The sequence below is a fragment of the Marmota flaviventris genome, chromosome 12 (assembly GCF_047511675.1).
Source record: "Marmota flaviventris isolate mMarFla1 chromosome 12, mMarFla1.hap1, whole genome shotgun sequence".
Taxonomy (NCBI): Eukaryota; Metazoa; Chordata; class Mammalia; order Rodentia; family Sciuridae; genus Marmota; species Marmota flaviventris.
Genome location: NC_092509.1, coordinates 2,678,557 through 2,702,212, shown reverse-complemented (window position 1 = coordinate 2,702,212; position 23,656 = coordinate 2,678,557). Strand labels below are relative to the sequence as shown.

The following is a 23,656-nucleotide window of genomic DNA, read 5'->3' as shown; positions in this document are numbered from 1 at the left end:
GATTTAGATGAAGAAGGAAATGGTAATTAGATCATAAGAGTGGAGATGTTTTTCACACATTTTTTGCAAATATCTAAATACAGCCATTGGTAAGAGAATGACTTTAAGTTTGAGAACATGGGCAGATTTTGTAAAGAAGAAACAATGCCCTGGGTGTTTCAGTGCCTCAAAGAATATGATGTAAGAGAAGTTACATAAGGGATTTCATATAGCAAATATTTAAATATTATACAAAGACAAGTTTTCCAATTTTTCTTTTCTTTTTTAAAGAGAGAGGGAGAGAGAGAGAGAATTTTAATATTTATTTTTTAGTATTTGGCGGACACAACATCTTTGTTTGTATGTGGTGCTGAGGATCGAACCCGGGCCGCATGCATGCCAGGTGAGTGCACTACCACTTGAGCCACCACATCCCCAACCCTCCAATTTTCCTTAAACTTGTTTTTTTTTTTTTTCCATTGATGATGGATATTCTGACTGCAATGTGAAAGGTTGAATTTGATAGGTTCTAAATTTGATAGGATCTAATTTAAATGAAAGTCTTGTGGATGAATGAAAATATATTGTAAACTCTTACAATTCAGCACTTGAATTAAAAAAAAAAACTTGGAAATGGGCATGTAGGGATCATTTCCCTAGAAAATTCCTGTATCTTTTTAAAAAATATTTTTATTTGTACATAGACACAATACCTTTGTTTTATTTTTATGTGGTTCTGAGGTTTGAACCCAGTGCCTCATAATTGTTAGGGAAGCACTTTACCACTGAGCTACAGCCCAATATTCCTATTTCTGCTTATCAAAATATGAAATTCACAGTTTTTGGTAAATAATTTTTATGTAAGCAAAAGTATTTCAGATACTGTAGATCTAAGCAAAATAAGACACCATCTTTAATTTTAAGAAACCTGCAGGGAAGATTGAAAATCAAAAACACACTGACCATTAAATAATATAACTTATGATACAAAGGAAAACTTAATGTATATAGACTCAAAGACAAGGGTAAGATCTGAGCAATTTCATGAGATTAACTGGAGTAAACAAAAATATTCCTCTGAAGAATGAGATATGTTTGAGTTAAAATTCATTTTTTACTTACTTTTTATTTACTTTTTTTCTTTCATTTTTTGGGATGCAACAAGGGCTTTCTTTGTGGTATGCCTGTGAAGAAAGAGCCCCACACAAGCTCTTGACTTGAAATTAAGATCAAGAATAAGACTCTGTTTTATGTACAAATTTTTCTGTTGTTTTGGTAAATGATAATTATAGAGATTATGGAGGGTAATAGATTGACTGAAAGCATTTAAATAAAAATCCTGTTGTGATCAAATGCTCCTGTTTTTCTTCCAAGAATCTCCCTAAAGATGAACAAATATTTCAGTTTTCAAAAGAAATACCTTCTATCCTAAAGCTGGCATTGGAATCTCAGCAGATACATTTCTGCTTTTTCTTTACATTTCCACTGTCTTTGTAGGGCCAAGTCCAGGTTTACTGACCTCCCCATCACCGCATGGTTCTAACATACATTCTCTAGCTACTCACCATGGGAATTTTGGTTTCAACAGACTTTTGGAAAGTGTAGGAAAGTATATGTGAGTTTAAGTGCAAAGAGCTTGTCTTCCTGGCCAAGGTTATAAGGGGACCCTCCACCTGCACCACCCACATGATGGGTGTGCTTTAGGCCGTCACCATCAGCCTCAGTGGCTCCTAGTTGGTCTGCCTCAAATTACAAACCACAAAGATCATCCTGTGGCTATTGTTTTCTTATTGATCTTCATCATGTTCACTTGTACCAACCCACTTTTTTATACTGTGGCTATACAAAATAAAATCTACCCTGGTTTTAGATTTCTCACTGACCACTGTTCTTTTCTGCTCATGAGATACAAGCACAGGAGCATCTTACTTGCACTGATGGCATTCAGTGATCTCTAGTTTTGAGACCATATGGTTCTTTCAAGCAGATACATAATAATTCTCTTTCATAGACTTAAACAACAATCATGTTTCCACAAAGCTCCAGATTTTCTCCATGAAGCTCCCCAGAAAAAAAGAGCCATTCACACCATTCTGCTGCTCATCATGTGCTTTGACATCCAGTATTGTTTGGACTCCATAATTTCACTATTAATAGGCATAGTGTGGACAAGTTATCTTATCCTGACATGTCTTCAAAGGCTTAGGATCAATGGTGATGGCATGTTCAGTCCTTTGGTGCTGATCAATGCTGACACTCAAATAATAATAAAAAAAAAACTATGCAAATTAAATGGAGAAAAACAGGTCTGCTTCTGACAAAACTGGTCAAAAGCAACTTTGTCACTCTTATTAAAATAATATTCTCTATTTTAGAACCTTTTACCTCTGATAAAAATCAATAAAATAAGATTATAATTTTCTATTAGAACAAAGTTATCTAAAGAGCTAGCAAATAGCTTGTGGATATTTTTTTCTTAATCTGGACCAGTTTTTCAACATTTGCATTAATTTACACTATATCTGACACCATTTTCATATCATAAATTTTTATAATTTTTAGGTACTTTGTATCTTAGACATTTATATTAGGTCTATTTTTTTGTCTTCCTGCATTACACTTCCTGATATTTCTTTCAGTGAAATTCTATTAGAGGAATATTTATTCTTTTCTTTTTTTGTCTATTAATATGTGCATGCTCATATCAAAACTACTCAGGAGTCTGCAGGAGTATTGCAATTTTGTGGGAACCTTTGGTAACTTAATGAGACTCTGTGAACAAAACAGGTAGAAGATGTATCTCAATGATGGACAACTTTAGGGTTCATTTCCCTATACTAAAACTACTACAACAACAACATGAAAAAAGGAAATACAATAAATACCATAAAAGTGTACTTTATGAACAAGAGATTGCCTGCATTATTTTAAAAACCGAAGTATTGGGCACTATGTGAACCAATTAGAACACACACACACATCTGTTAAGAATATAAAATGGTATAGTAGGTATAGGAAAGAATTTGATGATTGCTAAAATTTTAAACACAGAAGTACTACATGACCTACCAATTTTATTTTTAGCTATATTTTCAAATGAACTGAAAACATATATTCAAACACTTCAAAATGAATATCAGTGGCATCACCATTTCCATTCGGAGATATATGAAAATCCAAATTTTCATCAAAATGATAAACAAATGTGTCTATGTATCTTATGTATCCATGTCTGAGTAAGCACATGTACATATAGATATATTCATATAAACAAATATATATATATATAATCATCCAAATATATGTTTGAATATTATTCTGCAATAAAAATAAAGTATTGATTCAAGCAACCATGTTGAAAAATCTAAAAAAAAAAAATATTAAGAAAAGTCAACAAAATCAAACATGAAATTTCACCTGTGCTATAATTATATTTATATTAAATATCCAAAATTTGAAAATCATAGAGTTAGAAAGGAGAGAGTTTGTTTCTAGGGGCTTGGAAGGCATTTAAGTGGTTGATTAACAGATTACATTAATTAAATCAGTAGTTAAAATGTTTAAAACAAGGTAATTGTGGTAATTATACCACAATATTATACTTGACTTATTATAATTACTTATTATTATGGGCACTCTTATGAGAATTTAACCTCAATAACACCAATAAGAAAAAAAATCTTGAAAACACTGAAGTCTATACAATTATAGCCAGAGGTGACAGAAATGAACTATGGAATTGGACATAACTTTTTTATTTTTGTATTTGAACAGATGACCAGAGTAACTGTATTATATAGAACTACAAATATAGAATCCTGAATAAAATGAGTTATACTCTATGTATGCATAATATGCCAAAATATAATCTATCATCATGCATATCTAAAAAGAACAAATAAAATAAAATAAAAAGAAAGAAACTATGGAGTTATAGTCACTCACATGTACTCTGCATCACCAGACTAAAGGTTGGATGGTAGAACTAGATAGCAGAATTCAATAGCCTTCTCTGTCTCATTCAGTATTCTTGATTTATTATTTACTTTGTCCTTATCTGCCCAGTATCTTGAGTATTGATTAGAAGACTTCTGATCTTACAGATAAGTATACTAAGTTTTAGGGATGACTGATTGTCTCAAGGTCACCATCTATGCAGAGTAAGGCTGTGACAATTAATTTGTGTGATTTCTAATTTACAGTATCATGTATCACAATACAAATTCAGTCAGTGTTTTTTGTTTGTTTGTTGTTTTTGGTTTTGGTTTTGTTTGTTTTGGTTTGTTCCCCCCCTCCTGGTAGGAGGAAGATAAATTACAATAAGAGGTAGAAATTACAACAGGGCACCAAGAACCATATGCATAAACTATCAATGTAAAAACTTGATTGTGGTCACTGTTACACTGGTAAATAGGTATTTCCAAACATGACAAAATATGAGTTATATATGTATAGTTTATTGTATTTCAGTATTACCCTAATATAATTGTTTTGAATTTGAATGAAAGAAATAAATATATTTCTCAGAAAACAAACTATATATTTGGAAAGCATAGGAAAAGACACTGAATATTATATGTCATTAACAAATTACAAATTAATCACATCTATATAAATTTACAAAATTTCAAACCTGAAATAATCAAGAGCTGGCAAAGATGGGGAACAAGAAGAACTCTCATACATTGCTGTTGGGATCACAAAACTGAATAGCCACTCTGGAAAACAGTTTGGCTGCTTCTTAAAAAATTACAATATACACTTAATATGGCCCACTAATTGTATTTCTCAGTGTTAATTTGATGGAATTCAAAACTATGTCCACACAAAACCCACATGCAAATGTCAACAGCTTCTTCATTCGTGATTGCCATGAACAGGAAACAGCTAAGAGAGACTTCAGTAGCTATTTATCTATTATTACTGTAAACACTGTGATACATCCATACCCTGGAGAGTCATTCAAAAATTTTTAAAAAATGAGATTTACTATAAACATGAAAACACATGGAGGCCACATAAATACATATTGCCAGAACAAAAATATTGTCTGAAATGCCATATTGTGTGATTCCAAATTTGTGACATTCTGGAAAAGTCAAAACATTAAAAATGTTAAACATTGCCAAGAAATAAGGGGGACTAGAAGATGCTAAAGTGGTGAAGAACAGGGACTTCTGGCATGGTGAATCTACTCTGTAAGATGCCATCATTGTGAAAATTGTCATTATTCTTTGTCAATGCTTTAAAAACTGTAAAATTAGTGTTTTAATAAATAATTAAACTATTTATTGCCATTAATAATTATTAAATATCATCACTATTGGCAAAATATTTTGATTTTTTGCTTACATCAAATATTTATCAGTAATATACAAAGAAAAAAGTAGTGAAAACTCTGAATAAGGGGAGAAATATGGTATCATGGTACTATGTGCTTCACTTTCCTGTAAATCTACAAGTCTTCTTAAAATAAAATCTGTTCATTAAAACAATTAGAGAAGGCTTGGTGATTTTTCTTGCCTGAAACATACCCGGCCCTAGGACTGGTCCTGAACAATAAAAATTATACTGAGAATAAATAGTTTCCAACAAACTTATTTTTCTTTCTTTTTTTTCTATTTTTACAATTTTCATTATCTTTTTAGAGAACAGTGAACATAAGTCCTTAGTGAATAAACTAGTACCTTACATTCAAAAGATGCTTTTACATCAATAAAAAGTGATTTATTTATCGCTCTGTTCCATAGGTAGTAATTCTTTGAATACTAAGAAAAAGATGTTCTAAACTTGTTTTACTACACTCATATAAATGAGAAAATTATCTGAGATTTTTTTTAAGTCTACCTCACTTCCAATATGCTACCTATAAAATGAGAGTACTTTATTTTTCTTACTCAACAAATCTCTGGTTAAACTAAATAAAGATAGTCCTAGAAGTATGCTGATACATATTAAGGGCTAGATAAATTTTGGGTGATATTACTGAGAAACACAGTCCGAATGATGTGATAAATAGCAGGCATTTGGTGATACTGAGAGCTCCATATTCTTTCTCCATTTATTTTTTCATCACTTAACCCTTTTCATGTAGATCTTGCATTTCTGAGCTATGGTAGTTACTATAACTAACCTACTAGAAACAGATAACAGGGTCTGTGAATCATTTCTGTCCAGATCAAGTTCCATTATGCTCACAACAATATTTAGTAGATTTGGACATAATCAGGGCCAGTTAGGACCTTCCTTTACATTCTCAGCCAATGTTAAAAGAAAAGAGGATCTCATGTGGTTCCTAGAATGGGAAAGAGAAAATCCTGCATGATTGGCATCCACAGTTCTTTTTTTTTCACAGTTCTTAAACTCCCTGCTCATGACTAAGCTGGACTGTACAGTTTATGAAGAAATTATCTTCAAGCACAGATTAGTTCATAATCACAATGTATATCTGCTAAATATTCAATATGATGAGGGTGAGAATGAGAAGATGGACTATAATGGAAAGGGGTAATTGGAAGGAAAACTGGCTTCCTTAGGAAGAAGGTTTTTAACCTGTCTTAATTCCCAAATAAAAAAAAAATAGTCAAATTTATTCCTTCCTTTCTCTCTTATCTACTTCCGTCCTTCCTCATTTTATTGGTTATTTCCTTCTTTTCTCTCACTCTCTATTCTTTCCTTGATTTCTTTCTAAGAGAAAATTTCTCAGTTTACTCTTCATATTTACTTCTCACAAACTAGTCATTTGGAAAATAAAGATCTACGGGAGGATATCAATTTATATTAAGTGTCATTACTCTGAGTTGTTTTTAGTTGAAAAATCTGAAAAAATATATTTTAAGAGTATACACACTCACATAAAACATTAGTTTTTTTTTTGTTGTTTGTTTCATTGTTTGTTTAATTTATTCTCTTATACAACAAGCCATACATGTCGTGGTCTAGTGAGAGGTCTTATGTTGTTTTACTAGGAACAGAACCAAAAACAAACAAACTAACTAACTAACAAAAAAAAAAAAAAAAAAAAAAAAAACATCAGCAATAAAAACTAAATTATTTTCTATTATATTACTGACTTTTCTGTAATAAGAGCAGTTTATAATAATTTATTTATTTATTTATTTATTTATTATTTACTCAATAGTGTTTTACTGTTGCATAAAACATTTAGTCAAGTGGAACACTGTGACATGATGCAATACATGAGTGTTAACATATAAACAAATATTCAGTTATAAAGACATATTGCATACATAAGGTAAATATAGGCAAAAACAATGCACTGTAAAGTGAGCATGATGGTCCTTGCTTGTAATCCAAGCAAATTGGGAAGCTGAGTATTTTCAGAAGCTTAAACTCACCCTCAGAAACTTAGTGTGATTTCAAGCAACTTGGCAAGACCAGTCTCAGAATTTGAAATAGTGGGGAGAGGGCTTAGGAACGTGGCTCAGTGTTTAAAAATCCTTAAATTTAAACTGCAATACAAAAAAAAAAGTGTAAAGTATTATAATTCAGTGTTAAACATCAAAAGATAGATCTCTTATAACTGTTTTCTCTAATATTTAAAAGTGAAAATAGTAATACTTTATTTAGAAAAAAATTATATGCTTTCAAAGATAAGGTTTCTGCACCATGCTTGTATGATATTTATGACTGATATTACTACCAAATAACTTGATAATGCTTAATAAATTTAAACAAAAGTTAAACACAACTACTTATATTCTATATTTAAATGAGTTCTGTCTTTTACTGATACTCATATATATCAAGGTTTAATGTATAGATAATGATTTTACTCTCATATTTGTCAGGGTGTTTATTATAAATGTTTAGTTGTTGTATAAGGCATATATTTTGTACAAAATATTTTCAATGTTCACTACTGGTATGAGTTTTCAGATGTTCAATGAATTTAAAATTTGATTAAGTTTTGGAAATATTATTTAACATTTTAGAGTTTCTGGGGACAGTGAATTCTACACCAATCAGTAGTGTTTAAGAAACATGTGGCAATGAAATGTTTTATCCCCCATTTGTTTTCTCTCTTACCAGTATGTATCCACAGGTGCTGAGTATTGGTGAATACATTTTGGAGACATTGTCACATTGTCAATTTTCACATTTCAAAACTTTCTCTCTGCTAAGATTATTGTGGTGATGATTAAATTTTTACCCTTTCTTAGAGGAATGGTTCAATGGTCTCATTTATAAAGCTTCACTCCAGCATATTTTATCTGATTTCTAGTAATGTACAACATATAATTTAAAATATTTCTACATTCTCTATATTTATATGTCTTCTTTTCAGAATAAATAGCCTAGTGGTGAAAAAGAAATGATTTCTTATTAAAAGCTTTGATACATTGTTTTCATTCATAGGGGTTCTTTCCTGTATAAATTCTGTTGTTAATGAGGTTTAGTTTTTCTTTAAAAGTATTATCACTTTATTTACATTTCATATTCACCATTGTGTCTTCTGCTGTGGTGAATAAAGTTTTATTTTTTATTAAAAGTTTTGTCACTTTATTCACATTTTTAGGACTATTCTCCAGTGTGAGTTCTTCTATGGTGAATAATGCCTGTTTTATTCTAAAAGCTTTGCCACATTCCTTACATTTGTAGGGCTTCTCTCGAGTGTGAATTCTCTGTGGCAAATAAGGTGTGATTTTCAACTGAAAGCTTTGCCACATTCTTTGCATTGGTATGGCCTCTCTCCAGTGTGAGTTCCTCTGTGGCGAATAAGGAGTGATTTATGACTGAAATCTTTGCCACATTCTTTACATTTGTAGGGCTTCTCTCCAGTGTGAGTTCTGCTGTGGCAAATAATGTCTGATTTTTTACTGAAAGCTTTGCCACATTCTTTACATTTGTAGGGCTTCTCTCCAGTGTGAGTTCTGCTGTGGTAAGTAAGTCCTACTTTTCTACTGAAAGCTTTGCCACAATCTTTACATTTGTAGGGCTTCTCTCCAGTGTGAGTTCTGCTGTGGTAAGTAAGTCCTACTTTTCTACTGAAAGCTTTGCCACAATCTTTACATTTGTAGGGCTTCTCTCCAGTGTGAGTTCTTCTGTGGCGAATAAGGAGTGATTTATGACTGAAATATTTGCCACATTCTTTACATTTGTAGGGCTTCTCTCCACTGTGAGTTCTGCTATGGTGAATAAGGTCTGGTTTTTTTACTAAAAGCTTTGCCACATTCTCTACATTTGTAAAGCTTTTCTCCAGTGTGAATTCTTCTTTGGTAAATAATGTTTAATTTTTGACTAAAAACTTTACCATATTCTTCACATTTGTAGGGCTTCTCTTCAGTGTGAATTCTGCTTTGCTTAATAAAGATTGATTTTTCTTTATAAACTTTATCACATTCTGCCCATTGGTAGGGCATCTGTCCAGTGTGGGTTACTCTGTGGTTAATAAGACCATTTATTTTACTAAAAGCTTTGCCACATTGTTTATATTTGTAGGGCTTCTCTCCAGTATAAATTCTCTGGTGGTGAACAACGCCTGATTTTTTATATGATTTCTGGTGTTCACTCTCACTTGTGGTTTTCCATATTTTCTTTTGTTGTAAATAGTCAAGATCACAACTTCTATATTTCCCATTTATCAATTTGTGAAATATATGTTTTATGCCCTTCTATGGTGAATATTCTTGGGTATCATGTGGAGTCATGGCAAGGAAGGCAAAGTTTCTATAGTTCTCTAACATCACATCTTTATATAAGTTTTTCTGAGCAGGCTGAAGGCATTCCCATTCCTCTTCAGTAAAATCAATGGCTATATCCCTGAATGATAACAGTAACACAGTAAAAATATTTAATTATTTTCCTGTCTTACATTCTTTCATAGCACCTTTATTAAGAACCTCCCCCATGCGCAGCTCTGGCCTCCCCTCCCCCAAGTGCTGCAGGGAGATTTTTGAAACAGCCCAGTTTATAATAATTTAGAGAAAGGTATTTTACCTTATCCTGAGAAAAGAATATTCACTGATTTTTTTCACCCAAATATCAAAGAATGATTTTGTTTCCTGAAAACTTTAAAGAAAAAATGCTTTTTAAAGACAATTTAAATTCATTCAATGAATGACAACAGACTTTAGGTGTTCAGGGAAAGTAAGCATTTTCTACAGAAATTTTTTGTAATTTTAAAAGAATAAGGTAATTGGATCATCAGAGTACAGCTTTGCCCCAAATATCTGAATCCACACATTGATGTCAGGATGGCCAAATCTTGGAAAAAAAATGAAATTTTTCTTGAAGAAGACTCAAAGACCTGGGTACCTATTTCTTTGTTCCCAAGAATCTTTCAGGCACTGAGTGACTATTCTGTAAGAGGCACCAGAGTTAATGACTATTGCAGCATTATTCAAAGTGTAGCCATTTATCTGAGAAGACTTATTTTTTTTCAGAGTACATATATCCTACCTAGTGTAATTACTATTGTGCAAATGAGGAAGGGAGGATACGAGGGATGGAGGGAGGGAAGGATGATGGAGAGAGAGGAGGAGGCAGAAGGCAGGAAAAGGAGGACTAGCTCCATGAAGCTCTTCCTACACAGTCAGGATTACTGCTCACAGTGGATATGTCCTTGATTGAGTATTCTGCTGTTGCTATCATAATTTTTATTGATTTAATCTTACTACTTATTTTTCATAAGTAAATTTCAAGAAGGCAATAAACCACAGGTATGAACACAGCACATAAATGTAACCTGCAGGTATACTGCATTTGGCCACTTCATGCACACTGAGTTTTCATTCCCATTATCACAAATTCCAGTGGGCCAAGGAAATATGGGAGCTAAAAGAGAGTTGGGTACAATGTGACCATATCCTATCCACAAGTAAGTAAAAAAGAGGGGAGCATGATGAAACCCAGGGAGGCCACATATTAATGTCAAACCAGAATTATATTCAAATACAGAATGAAGACAGCTTTGTCACTCAAGGTACTTCTGTGTTTTAGCCCACCTGTCCAGCTGAGGATGTGAAGAGAAAGGGAAAGCAGGATGATCCATAGTCACTTTTCTTCCAGTTCTTTCAAACTTTTTAACACATCAGTTGGTGAAATTGTTCACAGTTATCAAGGTGTAGTAAAAACAATTGCCCTGGTTCTGTGTAACATATTCCCTGCTTTGGTATTAATGAACACAACATGGATGTGTAAGTTCTCCAATGTGACTTGTTCATAAGTTTGCATTTAGAATTGATATGGCATACATAAAGATGGATGTTAGAAGTCTTGCTAATAATTTAAAATGTTGTAATAAGAAGGACAATTAAAAGACAAAATGTATCGTGACATTTGAAGAGATCATAGAAGAAAGAAATAGATTTCTGTGGCATAATGTCAATGGTAGAGGTCACCTGCTTCTAGATAAGAAGTCTAAGTTTCATTTTGCATTGGGCCTGACAAATTACACAAGGTACCCTAAAAATACAGTAAAAAGTTGTATATTTCCCTGGAGAAAGTGGTGATTCTAGGATTTGGTAAGAAAAGTTTAAAAATGAGCATTAACATATGAAGGAGGAAGAAAATGAAGAGTAAGAGGAGAGTCTCCCAAAGTGTCCAACATGTGGATGCCTGACATATGACATAAGTACTACAGTAAAAATCCTGAAAGAGTGAAAGCTAGAAAAATATAAGCAATAAAATAAAAAAAACCTTTAACAGTAAATTATAAATGAAAGCAACAAATGAAAATATATTTACTGATAAAACAAAATTGATTTCACTGATAAAAAGTGTTGGGAACAGACAAATCTTTCATATAGAAGAGTTCAAAACAATGCAGGAGAATAGCATCCCCTCCTGCATGTGGAGCTTAGTATCCTTGTCATTTTGTGGGTGGGCAGATTCCAGTGACTTGATTGCAACAAATAGTGAAGGAATGAAGGAAAATTATTACATTCTCAAAGGATGAACCTGGCACCAACTACCTTGACAATGGCTGTACTGTAGTGCTTCAAATATTTCAGTGACCATTAGATAACCTCATCATGCTGTGACAACAAGGCATCTCAAATCCATACTATTTCTTCCAAAATTATTTAATCAGTTCTCTTTATAGGTGATTAACAATGACCATTTTCACAAGCAGGAAACAAACCATAAGGATACTCTCTCCATCAGTGTTGAGTGCCTACCTTTCAGTGATCAAATAGAATAATTAGTTTTAATTTGTTTTTAATTAACAAATATTTATTGCACATGTTAATGGAATCAAGCATAAAATTTCCAAATGCATGGTACATAATGATCATATCTAGTTATCTATCTTCTACTTTCATCCCTTGCCCTACCCCAGAACCCTTCCTACCCTCCAGAAATTACTATTGAGCTTTTATATTATTTCTAAAATTTCAACTCTAGGGTGTAGGTGGCAAACATGGTAATAGAAAAAGATTTCTGCAGCCACAAAAAAAAAAAAAAAAACATTTGCTGAAATGAACTCTCCCCACATCTCAGAGACCATAAATGTTAACACCTGGCTGAGTCTCCCTTTATCTCACTGTACACAATCAGAAAAATGATCTCTAGCTATTGCCTTTACTATGCTGACCTTAATTTTTCCATAAATCTTCCATCTGGCTTCAGTTCCCACCACATGACAACAGGGGTTCCACTGAGATCATCAGAAACCACTATGGCACCAAATCTCAAGGTCCCTGCTTTGCCACACTGTAGTTCACTTTTTAGTGGTTTTTACAACAAAAGGTTCTGCCTTTCTTTTTAAAATCATCTCTTCCAGAAATCCACATCATTACATTTTCCTGGTTTTCTATCTCTTTAACTTCCAGAAATCCACATCATTATATTTTCCTGGTTTTCTATCTCACTCGCTTTCTCCTTCATATATTTTTCTTCACCAATGCTAAATATAAGAGTGTCCCTAGCTCAGAGAAATGCTCCTTGTACTTCTGTATCTTCACCCACACCCAGGGTCATCCTCAGTCTCATGGCAGTATTTTCCACATTCCCCTGATTTCCAAATATTCATTTTCTTCCCAGTCCTATCCTGTCACCTTCAGACATGTTCATGTGGATATTAAGGAGAAATCACAAACATCAACAAAAAAGCCTTCCTCAAGACTAGCACTCTTTTCCCTGCCTCATGTGGTTTTTCTGCTCCATACAGGATTGGGTATCAGCCACTACCCTAGAATCCTCAAGTCAAAAATTCAGCAATTGTCCTTGATCTTTTCAAAATTACACTCACACCAATCCATCCCCCAAACTTGCTTATCTTAAAGACAATATTATAAACATATATGTGTGAAATAGGGACACAGAGAGATAAATGTATACAAAATCATTGCTTTATAAGTATACAATTATATGTACATTAAATATTTATAAAATATATAATTATAAATAAATAAATCATGTTAAACCATTTTTATTCCTGTTACCAAGTCATGCCATCATTTTATATAATACATATTCTATAGATAATCATATCCATGGGGACAAGTTCTGCTAAATGTCCACAAATCCTCCTCATATCGAGGGACTTAAAAGCTGTTTTTGCCAAAAGCACTGAATATTCACTTAGGCCTACAGATGCCCAATGTACAACTAAGAGTGAGATCTTGGCATCTCTAAGATATATTTATTTTATTTAATGGCTTATAATAATCACATCATAGAAAAGAGAAAGAAATACCTGCAATATTAGTAAGGACTCTTGAAACATCCCAGGTACAACAGGTGTAGAAAGAGGCCATGACTAAATTGAAACCCTTATCCTACTTCTGAATAAATTTTGAAAAAAAAATATATGTTCATGCACACACACACACACACACACACACACGCACACACACACACACTGGGTAGTTATTGTAATACTCCCTTTCATAGCTGGATGATTAACTTCATACATACAATTAATGAAGATTTGTACAAAAAAATTTAAAAAAAGCTGCTTGTAAAGCAAGTACTGAAGAGTTTTCTAAAATGATTTTTAAACAAGCCAGCCCATAAGTAGGCAGATACTCTGGTGGACGCTAGAAAAATGTCAAAAGTACATTTCTGGTGCCATCTAGTGTCTAATTAGGACTTAGCACTTCTAACAATGGGAAAGTACCCACATTAAGCAGAGCAGTAAGTACAAGTAGGGATGAGACAGAAATTCTTGAAACCTCAAAGAGGGGTGGGGAAATGCAACTGGAGAAGCAAGAAAGGAAGGGATACTTAAGGAGGCCTTTATCTCACAGGTAGGAAAGGATTGGGGCAGCTAAATGACATGGAGAAGTGTGTGTTTCAGAATAATTGAGAAGGTAAAACTTTGCCGTGGATGGTAACATTAGATCAGATGCCTAAAGGGGGTCAGTACTTCATGTCTCTTTAGTGCCTGAATTCTTGGGTCAGTCCAGGGGAATGGTAGCCCCCATGAAAATGAGAGCAGAGATCCCATGCTGTTTTGTTCATGTCTGTGTCCTCTCTGCCTAGGACAGAGCATGGTACTATAGTTTTTTGTTTGTTTGTTTGTTTTTAATGCAAGGAGTTATGTTTCCATATATAAAATTAAATGAAGGCTGTGGTTTTGCCAAGAGGTAGAGTGTTCATCTATTATGCATGAGGCATTGAGTTCAAGCCTCACCATAACATAAAAATAAAATAAATGTATTGTGTCCACCTACAACTAAAAAATAAATGTTTAAAAGAAAAAATATTAAATGATAACACTGTCAAAATAGATCCAATGCCCCACCCATTGCAAACTGCCTTTTAGAGAATCATGAAGCTGGAACTTGGCCTTACACCAGCCTGAGAGGCAGATGTCACTTTGTGTCCTACTTTACAGATGTAGGGAGTGTCCCAAAGTAGCACCTGGAAAGAGTCAAGGCCTCTTCCCTCATCAATTTTTTTTTATTGCTCAGGTGCTATGAAACCCCTGCCTGTGAGTGAGTGAGTGAAGGAGACTGTGCGATCCAGATCAGGCTCCAGCAAGTGATGGCTGCATCACAGGCTTACCCTCTCTGGACTTCAGGGTCTCAATATGTAAACAGCAGGCACCAAGAGAAGTCTCTGTGAACACACCAGAAAAAAATTATTGTTCCCCAAAAACAAAGTGTCTCAGGCAATATCCCAAAGACCCCTTCCAGAAACCCCATGGTACCCAACCAACCTGAAAATATAGAAAGTGCACAGCATCCAATGAGAGGGAGAAAGAAAGAAAGGCTGTGCCATGGCATGTTCAGCCTCCCTCCATTGCCTCAGTGGGTAAGAGGGGAAACTGAGGCCCCCAGTGGAGCAGATCCTGAGGTCACATTTCTTTCTCAGAGCCCAAAGACCCTGCTTCCCCTCTGGATCCACAGTGACTCCTGACAGAATTACCAGATGCCTCTCCTGACTTCCTTTGCATCCTGTGGATGCCCCCACCATGCCCTCTGCTCCTGCATCACTGTGCCTCCTGGTTCTTAGGCTGTGTTCACCTAAGGGGTCCTGGGTGGGGTGCTGCCTCCCACTTGCTTCCCCTGTCTTCTCCCCGGCGACTATTCTTATGAGTTGGGCTCCACTCTCTCAGCCTGACTCTGCCTCAACAGCTCTGCCCACTAGGTCCTCTCCACTTTTTTTCATCAGCTCCACCCAACATCTGGCCTCTTACCTGCACTGTTCTATAGAGCCATGCCCACTCCACCCATTTGATCCCCTGCACTCTGTCCACGTGACTCATTCTCCAATGACATATTTAACACTCTGGGATTGCAGGTTTTTCCTGTCTAGCTCTGGAACCTTTGCAGTCTGGCTTGGCCCAATTCCACCACCATCCACTAGCATACCAAATGGCTCTGCTCTTCTTTATTAGCCATGGTTTTTCATCAAGTTCACTCCTACACCAGTCTCCCTGTCACCTGGCCTCTGAACTGCTCCTTGAAAACTCCATATAAAATGAATGAAAGAGATCTTGCAGAGATGCCCATGGTTGTGACACCACTGAGTCTAAGGGACAATTACCTTTGGGCTCTGGTCACGTTTGAACCCCACATCTTCAATGGTTCACCTTGAACCACTCTGCTAACCACAGAGTATCTCCATTTACAAAATTCCAGCTGATGATAATACTTTATTTGCATAAATGTGAGCATGTTTTCAGGACCATCTTTGTATTATGGATGCAGTAGAGGCACTGTCAAGCAACTAGCAACGTCCCTGCCCTATTTGTGAAAGAGCTCAGCTAGATTTAAAAAGCATGTTTGCAAAGGACATGACCTTCTGCTTTTTTTAAGCTCTGTGGCCTCCAGCACCTTCTCTTACCTTTTCAGTACAGGATGGGCACAGCTACTTGGCAAACAAGAGTCATCTGTGATCTCTCCTCCAGCCAGCCTGGGGCATCTCAGAATGAGGAAGCATAGGTATCTGGTCATGGCCATCTTTCTCAAGGTTCTGTCTCAGAATAGAAAGCCTCTTTATAATGACTTCTGTATAACTATGGTTTATTATGACAGCCTGACCCAATGCTGTAGTGATGGGGCAGGAGTTGGGAACTTGGACTTCAAGCTGTAGAAACTGAACTAGATGATTTAATTAAAAAAAATGATGCTGGGGAGGTCACAGAATCTGATAGCAAAGTTCAATAAAACCAGGATCTGGGTTTTGCCAGGTGATTTCAGTGGCCAAAACACCTATATAGTTCTCGCTGAACCCCATTGCTATATGAGAACACTGGAAGCCTTTCTGCTGTTGCTTTGTTGCTGCAAAACAACAAAGAGAAGGGGTCTGGTTGGCTGGGTATAGGTATTGGTTGGGAGTACACATTCTTCACATTCAACTAGGTATTAAAGGATAAATTGAAGTATTCTAAAGATCAAAGGGAAGGACATTCTAGGTAAGAACACCATGTGTGACCTCACAAAGAAATTTGTGTCCTCTCAGAATCACACAACCACACTATGCCAGGTGCTTTTCTCATCATGTCATTCAATATCCACAAACCTTTCAAAAATAGTGCCATATTTTGGGAAACTGATTGCATTGTTCCACAAAAATGCTAAAGGCTTCTATAAAGAATTCAAAATATACAGCAGAATACTGCAAAACTGGGAAAGGGGTGGGAATCTTGCCAAAACCCAGTGCCCCAAACACCAGAATAAACTTTAGGCAGTATCATTTCCCAGGACTTTTTAGTCACATAGATTGAAGGGTGAATAAAAAAGCAAGGATGGGTAGAAAGAAAGAATTTGATTAAAATGGGGTTAAATGTGGGCTGGGTTTGTGGCTCAGTGGGAGAGTGCTTGCCTAGTGCACACGAGGTGCTGGTTATATCAACACCACATAAAAAAATAAACTAATGGTTAAAATTATTTTAAAAGTTATTAAATATGAAAACACAGCATTTTCACTTGAACTTATGGAAAGAAAAAAAACAAAATCAGTAAAAGAGGTGTAGTTGCTAACATGACATATTTATTTTGTGATCAAAATGCTTGTTTGATATAAGAATACCCCAAAAGCTAAAAAGTACCATTAAAAAATCTGAATATGAGGCTCAGTGGTTAATTTCCCCTAGTTTCAAACCCTTGTACAAAAATAAGAAAGAAAGAAAAAGAAAAAGAAAGAAAGAACAAAAAGAATAGAAATAAAAAAGGAAAAAAAATGTGATTCCTTTTTCTTATGTTACATATTATAATTGTAGCATTCATTTTTACCTGTTGTGGAGGCTGTGAAACATCAGTCTCTCACACATACGTCCTTGCCCACACCTGACATTTTGCTCTCAGGCTATTGTTTTATGTCAAGGTCTATGCTTTACCTGCCACCTCACTTTAATTGGAAATCTTTTCAAATCCTAGGTTTCTCTGGAGTCAGGGTTCATTTTCAGTCCTTGGACCCTGGCTTCTTCCTTCTGTGTTCATTTAGATGCAAGTCTTTTTTGGAGAAGACCCACTTCAAAATTGGGAACAGTAAGGCTTGCTTAAAATCACTTTCCCAATGGCCCATCAGTGCAGGAATTGAGATTGGGACCAGTGTTAGTCTGTTGTGGAACAATTCTCAGGAGAGCCATGGGATTCTTGGCATTCTGGACTTGAGTGTTGGCATCAAGAGGAAAGATACTCACTCTCTGTGAACATTCTGGGACAGATGAGGGATCCTGGAGATGACTCAGGCTGAACTCTGCCCCAAGGGCTCAGATTAGGTACTGTAGAGGTTTTGTGTTATACTTCCACTCCATCCCCAGAGACCTGAAAAAGAATTGGTGGAAAAGATGGCTGGTTCTTTTGACCTACATTGTTCCTGAACCTGAGGACAATGAACAGAAAGTAGAACAAGGAGAAAAATCAATGCATCTGTCTTTCCACTCCTAGAAAAATATACCCATCAAATACTGAAAAAGATTTCCTTTTACTTGAAAATCAAAAAGCCCAGTGGTTGGCAGTCTGGGCTGCTATGGCTATCCAGCTATGGCATCATGCCCCAGAACCCTTTCTGTTTTTCATTCTGCAGTCCATTCAGTACAGCAATCAGGGGAAAGGGAAAAAGGAAAGAACAAAGATCTAAGAGGCCCAGTGGCTTCCACTGATATCTCATTGGCCAGCACAGAATCATAGAGACCCCTACCTGCAAAGAATAATGGGGAATACAGTTAGTTTTTCACTTTTAGTTTGGATTTGGTTCTGTTTTTTGGTTGGTGGGACTGTATCTAGGATGTCTTAAGCACTGAACAACCATCCCCAACCCTTTTTATAATTTATAGACAGTGTCTCTCTAAGATTTTTAGGGCCTCACTACATTGCTGAAGCTGACCTTAGAGTTGTGAGCCTCCTGTCTCAGCCTCTATAGTCACTGGGATTATAGGCATGTGCCACCAGGCCTGCCTGGCTTTTTTTTTTTTTTTTTTTACATGCTGGAGTTGGATCCTGTGGGAGGCCATCCTTACATGTGATTTGAGTTAACTCCCTAGCTGGGTGAGAGGCGCTTAAACACAGCCTGTGTTAAAAAGCCTTCCCCACCCTTTCCCAGGTCCAAGGGCTTGTCCATGCAGAGGTGCACCTGGCCACTGACCTAAGACCCAATTGCCAGCCCTGACCTTGAGATGCTGCCCCCCTTATCCTTCATTGGATGGGAATTTTCCCTTGAATTTATTGTTGCCCAATAAAAAGTCACTCCCTGGCGTGCTCTCCCTCTCTTGCAAGTCTCTTCTGTAAACCTTGACAACAGATTAGGTGGCTGGAGGCGGGAGCTAGGAGAAGCCATCTTGGAGCTGCGTTAATTTAATTAATTTAAAACTCTCTAGCAATTCTTATGCACTGAATCTTCTTTCATGAAGCTCATACTGGTCGCATGGCAGAGGAACCCAGAGCCAGGCACATGGGAAACACTCGTTTTACTACTGAACTGTACTTTCAGCCCCTAAACCTGTCATTTTGAATTATTAGAAACCCATTTTATAAAATATAAGGTCCCAGTGGAATGAATTAGGGATACCTGCACCTGGGCCTTAACAACCAGGTTGTTAAGGTGGCTTAGTGTAGGCCCAGTGCATAGTCACACAGTGGCATGAAAGGATGGGCATCAAGTGAGGAATGTGTCCTCATGGACTGTTAAAGGGGAACTGCTGGATAGGTGGCCAGGCTGAGATATTGTTCTTTCACATGTGTTAGGGTGGGCATTCCAGGTGGAGAAGGGGTACAGGGTGAGTGCATTTTGGTGGTTAATCACTGAAATACATCTCCAGTTTTTTTTAAATATTTTTTCTTTGTTGATAGATTTTTATTTTGTTTATTTATATGTGGTTTTGAGAATCAAATCCAATGACTCACACATGCCATGCAATTCAATTGTACTACCACTGAACCACAGGCCCAGCTCATCCCCAGCACCTTTTATTTATTTATTTGATTTGTCCCTTCTGGGATTGAACTATTGGATACTCCACCACTGAGCAACATCACCAGCCTCATTTTGTATTTTATTTAGAGTCTCACTAATTTTCTTAGTTCATCACCGTTGTTGAAGCTGACTATGAAATCATAATCCTTCTGCCTCAGCCTTCTGAGCCACTGGGATTACAGGTGTATGCCACTGTGTCTGGGTCCCCTTTTCCTTCTTTTTTTTTATTATTTTGATACAGGATTAAATTATTTCTCAGGACCTCACCAAGATAATGAGGCTGGTTTTGAACTCTCAATACTCCTGCCTCAGCCTCCACATTCACTAAAATGTCAGGCCTGTGCTACTGAGCCAACTCTAATACAATTTTTAAAGTTACTTATTCCATGGTAATATGGATCTATTTAAACTTACAATACAAAAACATACATATAATATATTCACTTATTATAAATAAATTTATAAGAATTAGCATATGCCATTTTTTTATAAAAATAGATGTCACAAAACTTACTCTCATTGACCAAATGTGACCCATAAAATCTTGAAAACATATGGATATTTGATTTATATATTTTTATTCTTTTTCCAGATTTATTATTATAGACAAGTTCAAAACACTGAATGAGTGAATGCACAGAATTATGCCAATTTCCCAAATTATTAATTGAGGATAATATTTAATTTTTCTTAGTAATGACATTTATTTTCCCACAAATACTGCATGTGTAATTTATGTGTTGAAGCTGAAAAGTTAAAGATTACACAGAAACTGAAAACAGAAATGCTAACCAGATTTATGATAAGAATGAGAAAGAGACTGATTGTGTGTAAGGAGTGCCAAAAACAGTTAAGACCAGAAAGTAACTCTTAGGTTTTAAAGCACAATAAGGTGATTATGTTCTATAATAACTTAAACAAATCAAAATAGCCAGAAATTTGCAGGTTTCAAACAAAGAATAATAATTTTAATTAGATGAAAATTACCCCGATCTAATTATTACACACTATATACACATGTTGAGTTACAATAATGGGTCTCATATCCAAGTACAAATAGTAGATTCCAGTTAAAAATTAAAATAAACAGAAATCAACTCTTTGATGTTTTAGCCAAATATCTACATCACCTCAGATTTTAAAATGGTATCCTATGTTCATAAATGTTTCACTATTTTGGTTTATCTTATTGTCATATCTTTTATATCTAAAAGGTCTAAAGAGTCATGGAATGATTTAGCCTCATCCACATGGTTTTCTGATGACTGCTATTTTTTTCAAACCTTGTTTACACTTTATTTTATTATTTTATTTTTTATGTGGTGTTGAGAATTGAACACAGTTTCTCACATGTGCTAGGCAAGCACTCTACCGCTGAGCCACAATCTTAGCTCCGATAACTCATGTTTTTAAATATGTGGCTTGAAACAATTTAAAATACATACCTACTATTTCAGACACTTTACTTAAAACACAACATGCCTTGTATAGAAAATATTCCATCAGATTAACATCAAATTTTTTGTATCAATTTTATGTATGGTTTGTTTACTGAAGAAATATATTCTGTTTCCTTCTTGCAGATGAATATTGGGATTTTATGGAAGTTCATCTTTTATGCTGGGGTCAAATTCTTGTTCTTTAATTTAAAACCTTACAATGGAATGACTTTGAGTCTATCTACACTGTGACTTTAATTACCACCTTTATTCCAGATGACTGAGGAGAAGACGATAATAAAATATTTCTACTGATATTCAATATCTGGACTTTGGGCACTTAAAATATTTTTTTCTGGTCATGATAATATATATATATGCAAGATGGATGACTACATTGGGGATTCAAAGACAGGCCTAAGATACTGCCAAAGAGCTTTCTCACATATTGCTAGAATATTTTAACATTATGAAAACAATTGAAGCAACAACATACATAGCCATTATTAAAAGAAAAGATTTAAATCTATTAAATCACATATATGAGGAAGTGCATAATTAAAACATAATGGCCAGCATTTCTACTGAGGACTTCTTATTTCAGAAACACATCCATATTTGATACTTGTTCTTCTTTCATACACAATACCTCTAGAATATATGTAATATGAGTCCTTATATGTCATAAAAAATGATCAGATTTAGCATCAAGGTAATACTTTAACTCAATAAAAGATTATAAATACAAATCAAAAAATCATCTTAGAGGGCATGCTTCTCAGTGTCATCTTAGATGATATATTAAAGGTATTAGGTCAGGTAGTAAATGGACAAAATACAGCACTAAAAAAAATACATCTGTGTGCACACCCTCTACATTGAGGTTCAGTTTTTCATATGGCTGCAATTCATTACTTTTGTGCAACCCTTCCATTTCAATTCACTGAAAATTGTAGAGTTTTCAATATGTTCTTACTGCTTAATCAAGAAGAGAAAGATGAAATCAAAGTAACACACTACAGCAGAAAACCTCAAGATGAGATTATACCAAGAACTATTTTGATAATATATGGTAATTCTGAATCTATAAGAAAGCCTATGTACAGTGGGAGCACAGTTACCATTACATAATTCAGACATAATTTGGTAATAATATTGCAATGGCACCTAGAGGATATTAGAGGGACTTGATAACTGAAGTGAGAAAAATGTGTGTTGGGTGAATCCACATATATCCATGATAATAGGATGGGCTGAGATTGATGAAGATGACACTATTTGAAACAAAGGCTTCTGCTTCATTTTCTCCTAAGATATATACTATTAATATGGAATATGAAAAAGATCAACAAACAATATTATTTTATTAGTAAAAAAACACATTTTCCTCTGAAGTTTGTCTTGATATTTCAACTAAGACCATAATTTTCTTATGCAACTTAACATTCCTTTTCTAGCACAACATTTAGCTCAAGAACTTTACCATTGGTATCTTGGCCCTAATACATCTTGGGATGCTGATAATTATGGGGTTCATAGTTACAGATATTTTTGTCTCAGAATTTTGGAGATGATATCAAATAAAAAATAATAATCTACTTTCACAAGTTCCTTGGGGGTGCTTCTCCATTTGTACCACCTGCCCACTGAGTGTTCACTATGACATCACCTTCAGCCCCAGAAGCTCCTGCTTGGCAAAGTTCAACCATCAATTCTCACAGCAGAGCCTGTGATTCCTTGTTCCTTGTGGGTATTCTACATATTCTTGAATGCTTGATTCTTATTCTCTTCTACTGCCATCATCAATGTGACCTAACATGATCTTATATATATTACTGTATGCTGAATAATTGTACCAATGTATTAATTGCTAAGGCATTTATTTTCAATATTGGGGGTGTTCCAGGAAGTCTTTTTTCTAAGGTTCATGTCCTCGGGTCTTTCTAAAAGTCAATAAATAGATAAACTCTAACTAAAAAAATAAATGATGTTATCACTATTAATATATTAACATTAAAATAAATAAACAATATTTAAAACTCTCAGCCCATAGGTATAAGGACTTAGATTACATAGATCAATTTGTTGGAAGACACAAACTACCAAAATGCATTGTATCCTTGGTGATCTTTGTACTGGGAAGAAATTATTGGTTTCAGCATTGGACTCTCACAAAGCCATGGGTTTATTAGAGTAGGACACTGCTGTTTTCTTCTGTAACCATGACATGTTATCAATCATATGTAAAAAGAAAAAAAAATAACAAAAAGAGGAAATGGTGCTCTCAGAAAAAAAAAGAAATTGCAAGCACATTGTAATAGTGCAGAGAATATCCAAAATGTGGCCTCTGTATGTGGAGCATCTACAAAAAGCATGAACTTGTATACCTGCTGGGAGAAATAAAA

General features: G+C 35.0%; 1 protein-coding gene across 1 annotated transcript in view; it reads right to left on the bottom strand.

The window, feature by feature from the left end:
- Positions 1-8,647: 8,647 nt before the first annotated feature.
- LOC139707879 (zinc finger protein 420-like) overlaps positions 8,648-23,656 on the bottom strand; it is a 59,397-nt gene continuing 44,388 nt past the window's right edge. The window contains 2 exon segments of the mRNA XM_071619782.1: positions 8,648-9,144; positions 9,398-9,481. Coding sequence (XP_071475883.1) covers positions 8,648-9,144; positions 9,398-9,481 — 581 coding nt within the window.